The sequence below is a fragment of the Castor canadensis genome, chromosome 7 (genome assembly GCF_047511655.1).
Source record: "Castor canadensis chromosome 7, mCasCan1.hap1v2, whole genome shotgun sequence".
In the NCBI taxonomy this organism is placed as follows: domain Eukaryota; kingdom Metazoa; phylum Chordata; class Mammalia; order Rodentia; family Castoridae; genus Castor; species Castor canadensis.
The window spans coordinates 5,351,553-5,363,851 of NC_133392.1; the positions used below are offsets into that span (position 1 = coordinate 5,351,553).

The 12,299-nt window shown below is 47.2% G+C and overlaps 1 protein-coding gene across 2 annotated transcripts in view; it reads right to left on the minus strand.

Annotated features, from left to right (window-relative positions):
• Positions 1 to 326: 326 nt before the first annotated feature.
• Dock1 (dedicator of cytokinesis 1) overlaps positions 327 to 12,299 on the minus strand; it is a 477,546-nt gene continuing 465,573 nt past the window's right edge. For both annotated transcript variants that reach the window (XM_074078054.1, XM_020167338.2), the window contains exons 49-52: positions 11,641 to 11,839; positions 8,073 to 8,223; positions 5,471 to 5,622; positions 327 to 1,502 (exon numbers count right to left, since the gene is read on the minus strand). In XM_074078054.1, coding sequence (XP_073934155.1) covers positions 1,407 to 1,502; positions 5,471 to 5,622; positions 8,073 to 8,223; positions 11,641 to 11,839 — 598 coding nt within the window. In that variant the 3' untranslated portion in view covers positions 327 to 1,406. The remainder of the gene's footprint in view (positions 1,503 to 5,470; positions 5,623 to 8,072; positions 8,224 to 11,640; positions 11,840 to 12,299) is intronic.

Sequence of the window (12,299 nt, forward strand, 5' to 3'; positions counted from 1 at the left end):
CCTCTCTCAAATTAGCAGCTGCAAAGGCTGGACAAGAAGGAGGCATGAGCAAGAGGGAAGGAGGTATCAACGATATGCAGCCACAGTCCCCGGGATCCACCATCCGGAAGAAAGCTTCAGGGAGCACCCATTTCCATCCGGGATCGGAGGACATCTGCACCTATGCAGGGATGTGGTACTTTAATCTGGGCCCCAACCCAGAGGCTACCGGACTGAGATGACTAAAAGTTACGTTTGAAGAAGTGTGCACATATAAATGTGTTTTTAGGAAAACACATTTGTGTTTTAGATAAAGGATAAAAACAAAATAGGCTAGACACTGGAAGTCTTTTTTAAATAACATTTTATTTTTCATTGTCAATGATTAACTTTGAGGCTTACTAGGAAGAGTATCAATCAGGTGAATAAAAAATATAGGTGGTAGAATAAAAATATTAGGTTATACAAAGTTAGTTTTGTTTTTAAATCATTGCCCACCAACATTTCCAGCCCTTAGAGCTCTGAAAAACAGATTTAACTTGTGGGCGTTTTTTGTTGTCTATTTGTTTGCTTTTTACATTTCCATCAGTTAAAAATTAAGAACACATATTAAGAATCCATTTGTGGATGCCTATTACAATAAACAGAAGGACCACAAAAATTAAAACAAGTTCTAAGAACCGTAATATATACAAACTTCTGTACAGCATGAGAACACAAAGAATTCACCCAATTAGAACCATCTCTTGTGGTACACATAGTCTCTTTTCAAAAAAGAATGAAACTTACCTTCCTAAACTCATATTTATTTTTCCATTTGATCCAGTATGTTTAATGCTGTTCTCACTCCATAAATTAGTAACTGTTCAGTAGCTGAGAAATACCCTATTTTAAATGATACCAAGATAAAGCAGGAAGTTCCCTGAAAGTGGAACTAAGTTGCCTGACATAGGCTGCAGATAGACCCAACCGACGCAGAGTCACACCACGGATGCAGCAAGCAGGGGGTGGGCCAAACATCTCGAGAGAGTGAGCGAGGGTGGGCAGCAGTGAGAACACGGGGGTTCTCACGGGTGACGTCCTCACCTCTCCCACTTGGCTGACTCAGATCAGCTGAGCTCTTTTTAACACACGTCATTTGGCACAAAAAGAAAGGTTGTTAGGGCAAGACTGAGGCAGGCTCTCAAAGACCGAACGCTCGGGGGCCCCCAACTTTGATAAGCACAAGGTACGTCCTGGCCCCATGCCCACCAGGCTCCATGATAGTGATCAAGGGCCACTCACTTTCATGGGTAGAAACAACTCCTTTTAAGGCAAAACCATTGCACTACAGGTCAGACATCACAGGCCCAATGAGGTAAGCACCAGACACGAAAGCCGAGGGAGTTAGGAGGACAGCTCGCTCCTCTGAGGCAGGCTCTCTGCATTCACTGCACGATCCCGGAGTCCACCGACGTCTGTTTGCGGGTCGTCTTTGGAGGGGGAGGAGGTGGAGTTTTGCTGGGCAGTGGAGGTGGCAGATGCTAGAGGACAGGAATATGAGGAAGACATCACACTACTTACGCCCCCACAAGAAAGCACCTGTTTCCAGGTGGGGCCTTACCTAGCACAATGGTTGTGGTGGGAAGTTAATCCACTTAGCTGGACTGGAGCTGCCCCTCCATGTGACTTGGGCTTCTCACTGTGGGCTGTTTAGGGCTGGCAGGTCTGCTACACCCAACACTGGGCTGCCTTGCAGCCACAGTCCTGTCCAGTGTCTCTTAGTACCTTCTCTCAGTCTGCCCAGCCTTTGAGAAGCTCAACTACTATTCTTGGCTGTTAGATACAGTGCTATGGGTCTAGCAGGGGGACAGGCATGTCCTTTGAAATGTTCTCCAGGGGTGAGAAGAGACATCCTTCCTTTCTGAGCTGAAAGCCAAGGTCAGCAAGCTTTCTTGGATTGGGCTAGAAAGTCACTATTTTCAGCTTTGTGGCCCCTAGTTGAACCTGGGAAGCAGCTAGAGATACTACACAAAGAAGTGGCTATAGCTGTGTTCCACGAAAACTCTACAAAAACAGATGGCTGGCTGGATTTGCCCCACAGAATGCCTTGGAGTCCCAAGAAAAAAAATGAAAAAAAGATTCCCAAGAAAGAAAAAGCCCTGCCTAATGGACCTGCTTGCTGAGGTGTGAATGACTCGAGCAGTGGCTGCCCTATTGCTCTTGCGACCCTCGTGCCCATCACAGGCACAGAGAGAGGTGATGCTCCGTAGATGTGAGTTGATCACAAGGGTAAATGAGTGAGCAAGGCCCTGAGTCAGTGAAGGGAGAAATGAGCAGAGCCAGGGAGGGGCGGGGTGCACACCACAGACAGAACAGTTGGGATGAAATCTCAGCACACCATCATGTAACTTAAAACGGTAAGAGAGGATTTTTTTGCAGCCTTTCAGTGGAAGTTGGCATGCAGGTAAATGTGAAAAAGGAAGTTTTTAAGGACAGATCAGTGACGCAGATGGTCCCTCACTCGCTGCCCAAGTTTCCTCCTGACTCACAGACAACACAAGAATGACCTACAACTGACAAAAGAATATTTAGGCACTATAAAAAAAGAAAGTGAAAAATAAAGTCTTTCTAAGGTGGGAAGAACAGTTAAAAGACAGACCCAGTTCAAGATCTGATAACCTTGCGTGTATTTACATGAGAAGGCCGCACTGACAGGCCAGGAGCAAATAATCTTGGGCCAAACCAACACAGCCTGATACAAACTGATGCTGAAGATGGCCCTTGTGCCAAATATGAGAATGTCAGGTTTGTCACCATTAAGCAGAATGATAGCTCAGATTACTGGTCATAAGAGCCATTCCCAAATAAGTGACGGCTGAAAATAGCAGCAACTAGAGATAGACCTGCCTCCAAGCCTGCACCGATCAATGAGAGTGACAGGGGGATATTGATCATCTCCCAAGGCAGACGAACAGTCATTATCCTAAAGTGGCTCCCAGGGCCTGCACAAAGTGAGGCACCCTAGGAAATACATTGGTAAGAATGACGTGATAACCACCAGCCTGTCACCTCTCTGCTTCAGGCGAGGTAAACAAGAAACAAGAAGCAAAGAGAGCTGGGTAGTTAATTTAACTGAACTCACCCCCTTTATAAATGGAGCTGAAGATGGTGCATATTAGTTCTAGACCTAACCAGCCACAAGTGGCACCAGTAACTGGGAATGATGCATCCCAGAAAGTGACACAAGCAAATGCTACCCCTGAGTTGATTTGTAACAAAAATGGACTTGGTAGTAATTTCAAGCTCAGAATTTTAAGTTTCCTAGTATAGGGAGACGTGGGGGGCAGTTCTGCTTATCTAACAAAATAGATATGTAAGCAACTAAACCATTAGCATTCAAAGCCAAGGTCCCCGTGTGACTCCCTGAGTCTCCTTCTGTGTTAATATGTAGTTACAAGTGTCCAGGAAGGTCAAGTTTTACATTCCTGTGCTTGAGTGCTTGGGTTTCCTGGAAATTCCCCTTTGCAAGGGAACCTGGTCCCTTCTTCAGGGCCATCTTCCTACTGTGACATCTCTAGGGAGCCTGCAACTATGTTAGTGGAGCTGTGGCCTCAGAAGAGCCACCTGTCCTTTCAATATCTGAAGTCTCCCTGCTTGCTTTTCCTTTGACAAAAAATAAACATACTATCTCTTCCACTCCTCTCACAGAGAGAGAGAGAGAGAGAGAGAGAGAGAGAGAGAAACTACAGAGCATTCAGAGAAAAAGTCTCCATAATGTTTGAATTGATAACCCTCTGGTGCCAAAAACAGACACACAAGAGATAGAAAATCTTGACAAGGTAATTTCTCTTGATCAAGAGGGTGCACGCATGTGCTCACTCCTGCTAAGCAAACACGCAAGCACAAAATGGCTGACAGTGGCTCCTCCTTATATCCCTGATGCAGTCGTACCTGCCCCTCACCTGGGATTTGTCCAGGTCAAAGGTTCACAGTCTTTCCTGATTGGCTAAAAGGCTTGGGGGATGGGTTAGGGCATGCAGTTTGGCAGGCACTGGAGTTGTTCAGGAATCCGGAAGAAGAAGCAAGGACCCTTTAAACATGCAAGTCACCTAAGGTGGTGGCCTGAGGAATTTTTAAGTAATCTAAGAGGGTGACGAATACTTTGATAGAAAAGATCATTTTTTTTTACAATAAGAAAGAAAAAGGCTGGTGGAGTGGTACAGTGCCTATCTAGGAAGCATGAAGCCCTGACTTCAAACCCCAGTGCCACCAAAAAAAAAAAAAGGAAAAATAAATGGCAAGCAGAATTTATATTGTTTATGAAGACATAAAAAAACCACACCTTGCCAGCCACCTATCAACTTCATGTCTTCACTGTTCTATGGAAGTCCTGGGGTCATATAATTACTTTATGGGGGCTGAACAGAAAAAAAATATGACCAGCTGCACAAATGTGACCAGGGATATTCACTCTTTAGACTGAGCTGATATAGTTTTCCAAGGCTGTGAATGTGTCCTGGGTGGGTGGGTAGGTGTGGGGGGTGGGCCTGGAAGTGGTTGTTCAGCAACTGCATAAGTCCCACATGCTCCTCCCCAACTGACCTCCACAGGCCCAGCACTGGACAGGCCTAAGGGCTGAGCCATGCAGGATGGTGGCCATGAGGACCAGGAGTACAACACAGTAAACCTAAAAGGAGTGATTCTGCAACTGGTACCAGAGGCCCTGATTTAAATGGCTTTTAAAGATTTTTTTGCTAATTATTTGTATTAGTGGGCAGGCCCTCAGGCCACTTAACAGGGAGCCCCCCAAAGTGGATTAATGACTAAATCAGAGTGTCCAAGGGGGACAAGCCTGGGAAACAGTGTGGAAGAGGGTTCAGTGTGGCTGCTCACACTCATGCAGGTTAGTACTGATAGAGGAAGCCAGGTTGGGACATAGACAAAAGTTGGGGAGTCCCAGGCTTGGCAGTGCAGTGAGGGGCAGCTGTGCCCAGTCTGGAGGCAAACTGTTGCCACTCTGCAGGTCCTAGTGACCAGTGCCTGTCCCTGCCCAGGGGCTCCCAGCATGAGGGTGAGGCTGCCTGGAGGAATCACTGGAACATGACATGCCCTCCTTCAGGGCCATGTTGTTCAGCAGAGTGTGCCTCCTCTACAGTCAACACACAGACAACAGTCAGACATTGTGGCAGGAAAGCTGCCTCAAAATCAAAATTTCACAAGAATGGCACCTCCAGCAAATGACCTCTGGGCCATGAGAGCCACTGGAACTTGTAGTCCTCTCTTCCTGGTTCCGAGGCAAGGTGTCACAACGTGTGCTTTACTGCAGTTATTGGGAATGATATACAGAACCACAGATGGTACACACTATCTGTGTCCCCATCACTCTAACATCTAGACACATCCTGTGTTTTTCCTCATTGGCCCAAGGTACACCTGCTCTCTGGGAGGAGGGATTCCTGTGTGGCACAGCAGAGGAAATCAAAGCCCCATGTTATAGATCCCCACTTACTCTCTGGTGTGGAGGAGGGGGTAGAGGTGTTGGCGAGCCCATCAAATCCTGGTTTTCCATCAGGTTCCCATAATCTGCCATGCTGCCTTTGAGAGGCAGAGGGGGAGGGACATCAGTCACGTCCATCCCGGTCATGCCATTCAGTTCCAGACCTGGAAAATCGAGATCTATTTAAAATCAGGTCAACATGGCCACCAAGACTGATGGCCCATGGGCTGCTCCTTATTCTTCACTCAAGAAACACTCTGTCCCACAGAAACATCTGCCAGTGGAGCAGAGAAGAGAGCAAGAAGGAGGTAAAGAATACAAAGGGTGGAATTCCCTTCTAATGGAAGGTTTTAGAAAGGGAATAGCAAATACCATAAGACACCTAAAATCAGGCATCAGTTCTCCATGAAAACACTAATGTCAACCCCCCTCTGCCTCAGTGGCAGCCACCCAGTTGTTGGGACAAGGATTGTTCATAGCTGCTAGCGAGGCCCTGCCAGGCTTGTAGTTTGCCTGCCAGGCACTACCTGGAGAGTTTTACCAGGTGAAGTCTGATGATGGGGCACACAGTTAGACCCTCACGTCTCACCTCTCCCTCACCAGGAAAACCCACAATTGTAGGAAAGGAAGATATCAGCTGACACCATCACTGAGGCCGTGGCTTTTGTAAGCCAAGGGAAGTATAACTGACTATTAAAGCAAACCAGAAAATGGCGGTTTTCAGATGTAGGAATGATCACTGAGGCAGGCTGTTTTCTCACCACTTGTTGAGACTCTTGGAAATAGTTTGTTTTTTTCTAAGTCAAACAGAAAAACTGATATGTTTACTGATGAGTGTCCTTTAGAGTTTTCCCCAACAATTCATCTGAGGACAAATCCTTCATAAGGAAGTGAGTCCTGTCAGAGGATGTGGGTTCTTGGTCATGGGGCTGTGGAGTCCAGGAAGGAGGCTTCTGGCTGAAGCAGGCAGTGTTGCCTGTTTGTTTCGTGTGGCAAAACCAGAAACGACCAAAAATCCGCCATTGTACTCTTTTTTAGTGTACAATCCAATAGCGATGACATTGAAGATGCTGTGCGATCATCACTCCAGACAGGAAGTCTGAACCCATTAAGCAACAGCTCCTACCCTTACCTCCTGCAGCCCCAGTACCTCTATTTCTGTCCCCATGAATTTGCCTATTCTAGATATTTATTCCAAGTAGACTTGTATAACATATTCCTTTCCTTTGGTGATTGGTTCATCTCACTTAGCTTAGTGTTTTCTAGGTCTGTCTATTTTGCAGCAGGTGTCAGAACTTCATTACTTTTTTATAGCTGCATATTTTATCATATGGATATTTCTTTGGATGCATATTTTTAAAAATTTCTGCATCGGTTGAAGGACATTTGGCTTTTTGTGAACAATGTCGCTGCCCACATTCATGCACATATACCCATTTGAGTTCCTGTTTTGGATCCTTTGGAGTATAGGCCTAGGAGAGGAACTGCTCTAGATCATGGTAATTCTATGTTTTAAACATTTTTTTAAGTGTAAAAAATAAGCTTAGAAGAGGATCATGTGATAATAGAGTGAAGGATGTGGAGGGGTGCCAGCACCCAAAGCACTCTTTTCTTACTGAAGTGGGCCTCTTTAGCCACTCTTGCAGCCAAGACATACACTACCTGATGGTCTCTGAATCACCACTGCTCCCCTTTCAGCAAGAAGAAACCAGGTGCCCAGGACCCTTGTTGACAGCTGCACATCCCCTTCTGTCTTGGTCCCCTCTCTCTGGCCACAGGAAGGAGTGGCCCTCACTTTCTCCACTCCTTTCTCATGGTCTGAATGTACCACTTAGAGTGGGTTGGGCAGTGTCCCTCCAAATGTAGACTTTTGTGGTCCATCCAGAGCCTCTGGATGTAACCTTATTTAGAAATACAGACTTTGTAGATGCATGATCACCCAGAATTTATGGTGGACTGTGTATTTAATGACTGATGTCCTACAAGGAAAAGAAACAGGAGGCCAGGTGAAGACAGAGGGAGAGACTTGAGTGATGGGCTATAAGCTGGAAGCCTCCAGAAGCTGGGAGAGAGGCCTGAAAGACCCTCCCTCCCAGTTTTCAGAGGAACCAACTGGCCAATACTTTGATTTCAGACTGCTGACCTTCAGACCCAGGAGAGAATACATTTTTGTGTCAACCATGAAACTTGTGGTGATTTGCTATGGCAGCTCTAGAAACTAGGCAAAAACCAAAAAAATAAGTTTTGTCTCTGTACTCTTCTACCTCACGCAGAAGTACAGATGGACAAGGCCCCAAGATGCTGTGAGATCCCATGATGACAAAAGGGGGCCACCCCAGGGCCTCTCAGGTACCCTCGCAAGGCACAAAGTCAGAGACTGGGGAAGACCCTGTACTCAACACCCACCAAGTTCTGAAGCTAAGGAGAGGTTTTGGTCTGATTTGCTGGAGTCCAGTGTCTCCAGCCCTTGTGGAGGGACTTCCCTGAATTCCAGGTGTTTATATAAACTCTCAACCTGCTGCTGGGGGAAGGGGTCCTCTGTGGAGTCATGATCAAGGGGGCAGTCATGGAACACCACCACAATCTCTGACATGGGAAATGCTCTCTCACTCACTGGACTGTACGCTGAAGCTGAGCTTGGCCCTTGGTGTGACTGGAGGGGGTGTCTGCTGAGTTGGTGATGTCGGGGACACTGAGAAACGCCTTTCGCTTCCGATGACGCTGATCACCTGGCTCTTCGGTCTCTGGGGCCGCAGCGGACTTATCTACATTGGAGGGACAGAAACGGCATACTTAAGGACTATATGGACTGAGCTGTGCTTCTCCCAAATTCCTAAACTGAAGCCCTAGTCCTCCACACCCCCATACTTCACAATGTGTATTTGAAAGTAGAGACTTTGCAGATGACCCAGCTAAGATGACATCATTAGGGTGGACCTCAATCCTCTAGGACTGGGTTCCTTATAAGAAAAGAAAATTTGAGCACAGACATGCACACAGGGGTACGTTATACAAAGATGACAGCAGAGATTCGTACTGCTTCTACAAGCTGAACAACAGCGGGGAGAGGCCGGGAGAGTCTCCCTCCCAGCCCCAGAAGGAACCAACTCTGCGGATGCCTTGATCTTGGACTTCTGCCTCCAGAATTGGGAGAGAGTAAATTTCTGTTGTTTGAGCCATCCACCGAGTACAGGGTACTTAGTTACAGCAGCCCAACCCCCCAGTAAAGGGTCTCACACTAATCCTCTGACTGAGCTTGGGTGGCCAGCTCTTCTCAGGTCTTTCAACATATTATACAAATGGCAGAACACGGTGATAAGCCACTCAGATGCTCACAGCAAAGACCCAGGGAAGCCCCCAAAGGGTCAAGAATGGAATGAAGGTCTGGAAACTTTGGCAGGACTTTTGTTTCCCTTTCTTCCATTTCTTTTCTTATGCTGCATTGTTATTGGGTAGGAATTCTTTTTCTTTATTGTTCCTGCTGGACTCTGACTTCTGGATGCACTTGACTTTTTCCCACCTGAGTCCTTTGTCTGTCTTTGTTACAACAGTAAATTTTATTTATGTATTTCTTATAACTTGGTCTCACATCATTAGGCCTTAGGGGAATATCAGCAATTACAAAATACTCTGAGGTAGCAGTAATCAGAAAAGTTATTAGCACAGTCAAAAAGCAGGAGAGGACACTGTCTCCCTAGGAGGGGGAACAGCCAATGGCTCTGGGCTTGGTGCTGCTGTCTAATTGGAGGCCTGGCAGGCTTGCCCAGCAGGTTTGAGTGAGTAAGAGCAGGTGGGCTGTAATGTCCATCCCAGAAGAGGTCCACAAAGCCAGCTGAGTCCAGGGCTACTGAGGCCGGAAGTAGGGTCTGGGGCCCAGCAAGCAGGAGGGGTAGGCCCTCTGGTAAATGAGGGATCTAGGGCCTCAGCCAACAGGCCTACTACAGACCCAGGCGCTGCACCTCTACAGAAATCATGAGTTCCAGCAGCCTCACTTCTGGGGGATGTCTGGGGAGGTCCAGCTATGGGCTGGGCTTTCAGGCTGATATGAACAGGAACTGTGACAGGGATTCACGGACCTTCAGGAGAGTCAGACAGCATAAAGCTGTTTACTGGGAAGATGCATTGGTGGCTTGGAGGCCCAGCTCGGAGAGGCTGGGACTTCTCTCTGCTGGAGGTACAGAGAGGTTCAGTTAAATGTCTTGAAATTGTAGACGATGCAAATGAAGCAAGAAGCTGAGCCCACTGTCAATGGTGAGGAGAGAAGCCTTAGTAGACGCTGAGGCCAATGAGACAATGCCAATGCCAGGTACCCAGAGAACACTAGGGGGCACTGGAGCTGTCCAGGGAATGCATTGCTACTGCTTCCTTCCAGCGTAGCTCCCCCTCCCTGATCAGGGGCCATGGCCTTCTTCTCTGCCCTCCCTGCTCCCGGTCCTCTTAGAGGCCAGCCTAGGAAACTCCAGGAGCCTGGCTCTGTCCACACAAACCTTGTCAGTTACCTGTACCCTGGAGGGGATGCCTACCCTGCACCCAGCTGGATGTCAGGATCCCTGGCCTCCTGGTGCTACAGCTCTGGTGATTCTGAGCCTCAGCAGATTTTGACAGTGAAGTCAAGGTTCTGTGCTCTGACCTTGCAGAGTTCCCCTGGATCTGCTGAAGCCGTCGGCCCATGGGTACCAGGCCCTGTCATTTGCAGGTATTCTCACAGGGAGACTGGGCCACCACTGGGAGGGGCAGAACTATGACCTAGGACTTCTTCTACACAACTCAACTGTGGTCATCTCTGCCACTTCCCTAAAGCCCTGTTTCAATATTTTCAGAAGTCACCTGGGCTTAAGATGAGATCTCAGACACTGGGTCACTAGGGCCACTGGCACCCCAGTTTTCCAGAATAGTGGACAGAGGATGTCCACTCAATGCACTGCTTGAGTCCAGTGACTGGGCACTTATTGCCAGCCTCTGTCCAGTGTGCCCTGGGCTCAATACTCATGGTCACCTACATGCTATACTAAGACAAGGAAGCCCAGCTGCAGTCAGAGCACATGTCCACAGGCCAGAGGGACGTACACTTTCTTGATCTATGGCATGGTTCTGGTCTCTTCCTTCCACATCTAAATGAGCAACCAACCAACATGTGACCGCTGGTGGAGCTGTGGCATAGCCTCTGTTTTTTAAGATATAAAAAGCAGTGAGGTATGTTTTATTAAGAAGTGATCCTGTCTGAGACCTTTGATGAAACACTTTAATCACAGCCAAGACAGAACTGCCAGGTCATGTGTGATTGCCCAGGGAGATGCCACTGACCAGGTAAGCACCCATCTATGTCTGGAGCTGGGGGACTCCAAGCTTGACTTCATCCTAAATTTGACAGTCTGTAGAACTCTGTCTGTCTTCACTGCAGTCTCCCTACAGCACTTCCTGGGGCACTCTGGGACTCATTTCTGCACTTAGACCCCAAATACTTCTCTGTGCTTCTGGAAGGCCCATCCTAGAAGCCTGGGGGGCTTAGCTCATGATAAGAGCACGCTCAGGACTCTAGGGTGAAAGCAACTTACTGGGCTCTGTCTTTAATGTCGACTTGCTAGCACCTGTCATGTTAGGTCCCTGTAAATCCTTCTGAAAGATGGCCAAGTGATTTGGATGTGCAGCAGATGAGGTGGGAGGATAATAGGGCACGGAGTCCAGCTGGTGGAACCCATAGGAAAGAGACTTTTAGATGCTGGCTGAGTGGATTATAACACTTGGGCAGGGCTGTGGCTTAAAGATTTCTGGTCAGGAAGGGGCAAGGAAGATGCATTAACTGACACAGAGCCCTGCTTTCTGACAATCAAAGATGCCTGCTCATCTTCCCAGATGTTAGGACATATGTGGACACCAAGTCCAATAGATCTTAGAGCCTAGAAACAGAAGGGCCCTGGTAGAGACTAATCCACTGAACCTCTGGAAGGAAGGATGAAGGTTAAGCCAGCATTCTCCAGAGAAAAGATGGCTGGACTCTGCATCTCTGATTGCCCTGCAGCATCAGGCTATTTGAGGTTAGGGTTGAGGGAGACCCCATGTTTTCAAGTTACTATTTTTGTGAAAATTTAATAAAAACCATCTGACAGTGCTCTTGGCTAGATGTGGAGCTGTGGTGGGCTGCTAGGCTTCCATAGAGTGAGGCAGATCCCCAAATAAATTACCGTTTCTGAGAGGATCACAGCCTCAGACTGCTGCAGGGAGCTGTCGGCCGGCTTCAATTCTTTATCAAATATCTCCTGGTGCTTGCTGTTCCTTTTCTCCTTCTTTTTGTCTTTCTTCTCCTTCTCTGGATCGTCCTTGTCCAGCTTGTCCTGGGACCTGGAGTGCATTTTCTTTGGCAGTAGGGGTTCCAAAGCAAACCTAAAATAATAATATAAACAAACCAGTTCTTTAAATCAGTGATGTCTTCATAGAAGAGCAATTGCTTCTCACCATGCATGATGCATCTCAGTGCTGACTGGGAGCCACAGACTCTTATAAGGAAGGGAGTGATTCAAAAAAGAGAGGCAGTGGGGGACTTCAGACACAGCGGCCAATCGTAAGGAATGTGTTTGGATCCAAATAAAAACAAGCTGGAAAAAGGACACTTACAGAACAACAAGGGAGAGGGGAAGTCTGGCTGTATGTTTGTTGACATTAGGAATTTTTTATGCTATATGATGGAAGGATAGTACTTTAGGCACACTTAGAAATTTATGGACACATTCACAAATGCAATGGGGAAAACATGCAGATGTCAATGTGAAAGAACTTCTGATTACTTTGATTCTGACGGAGTTTCTCTGATTATAGATATATTGGTTGTTTCCTAGTGAAAGCC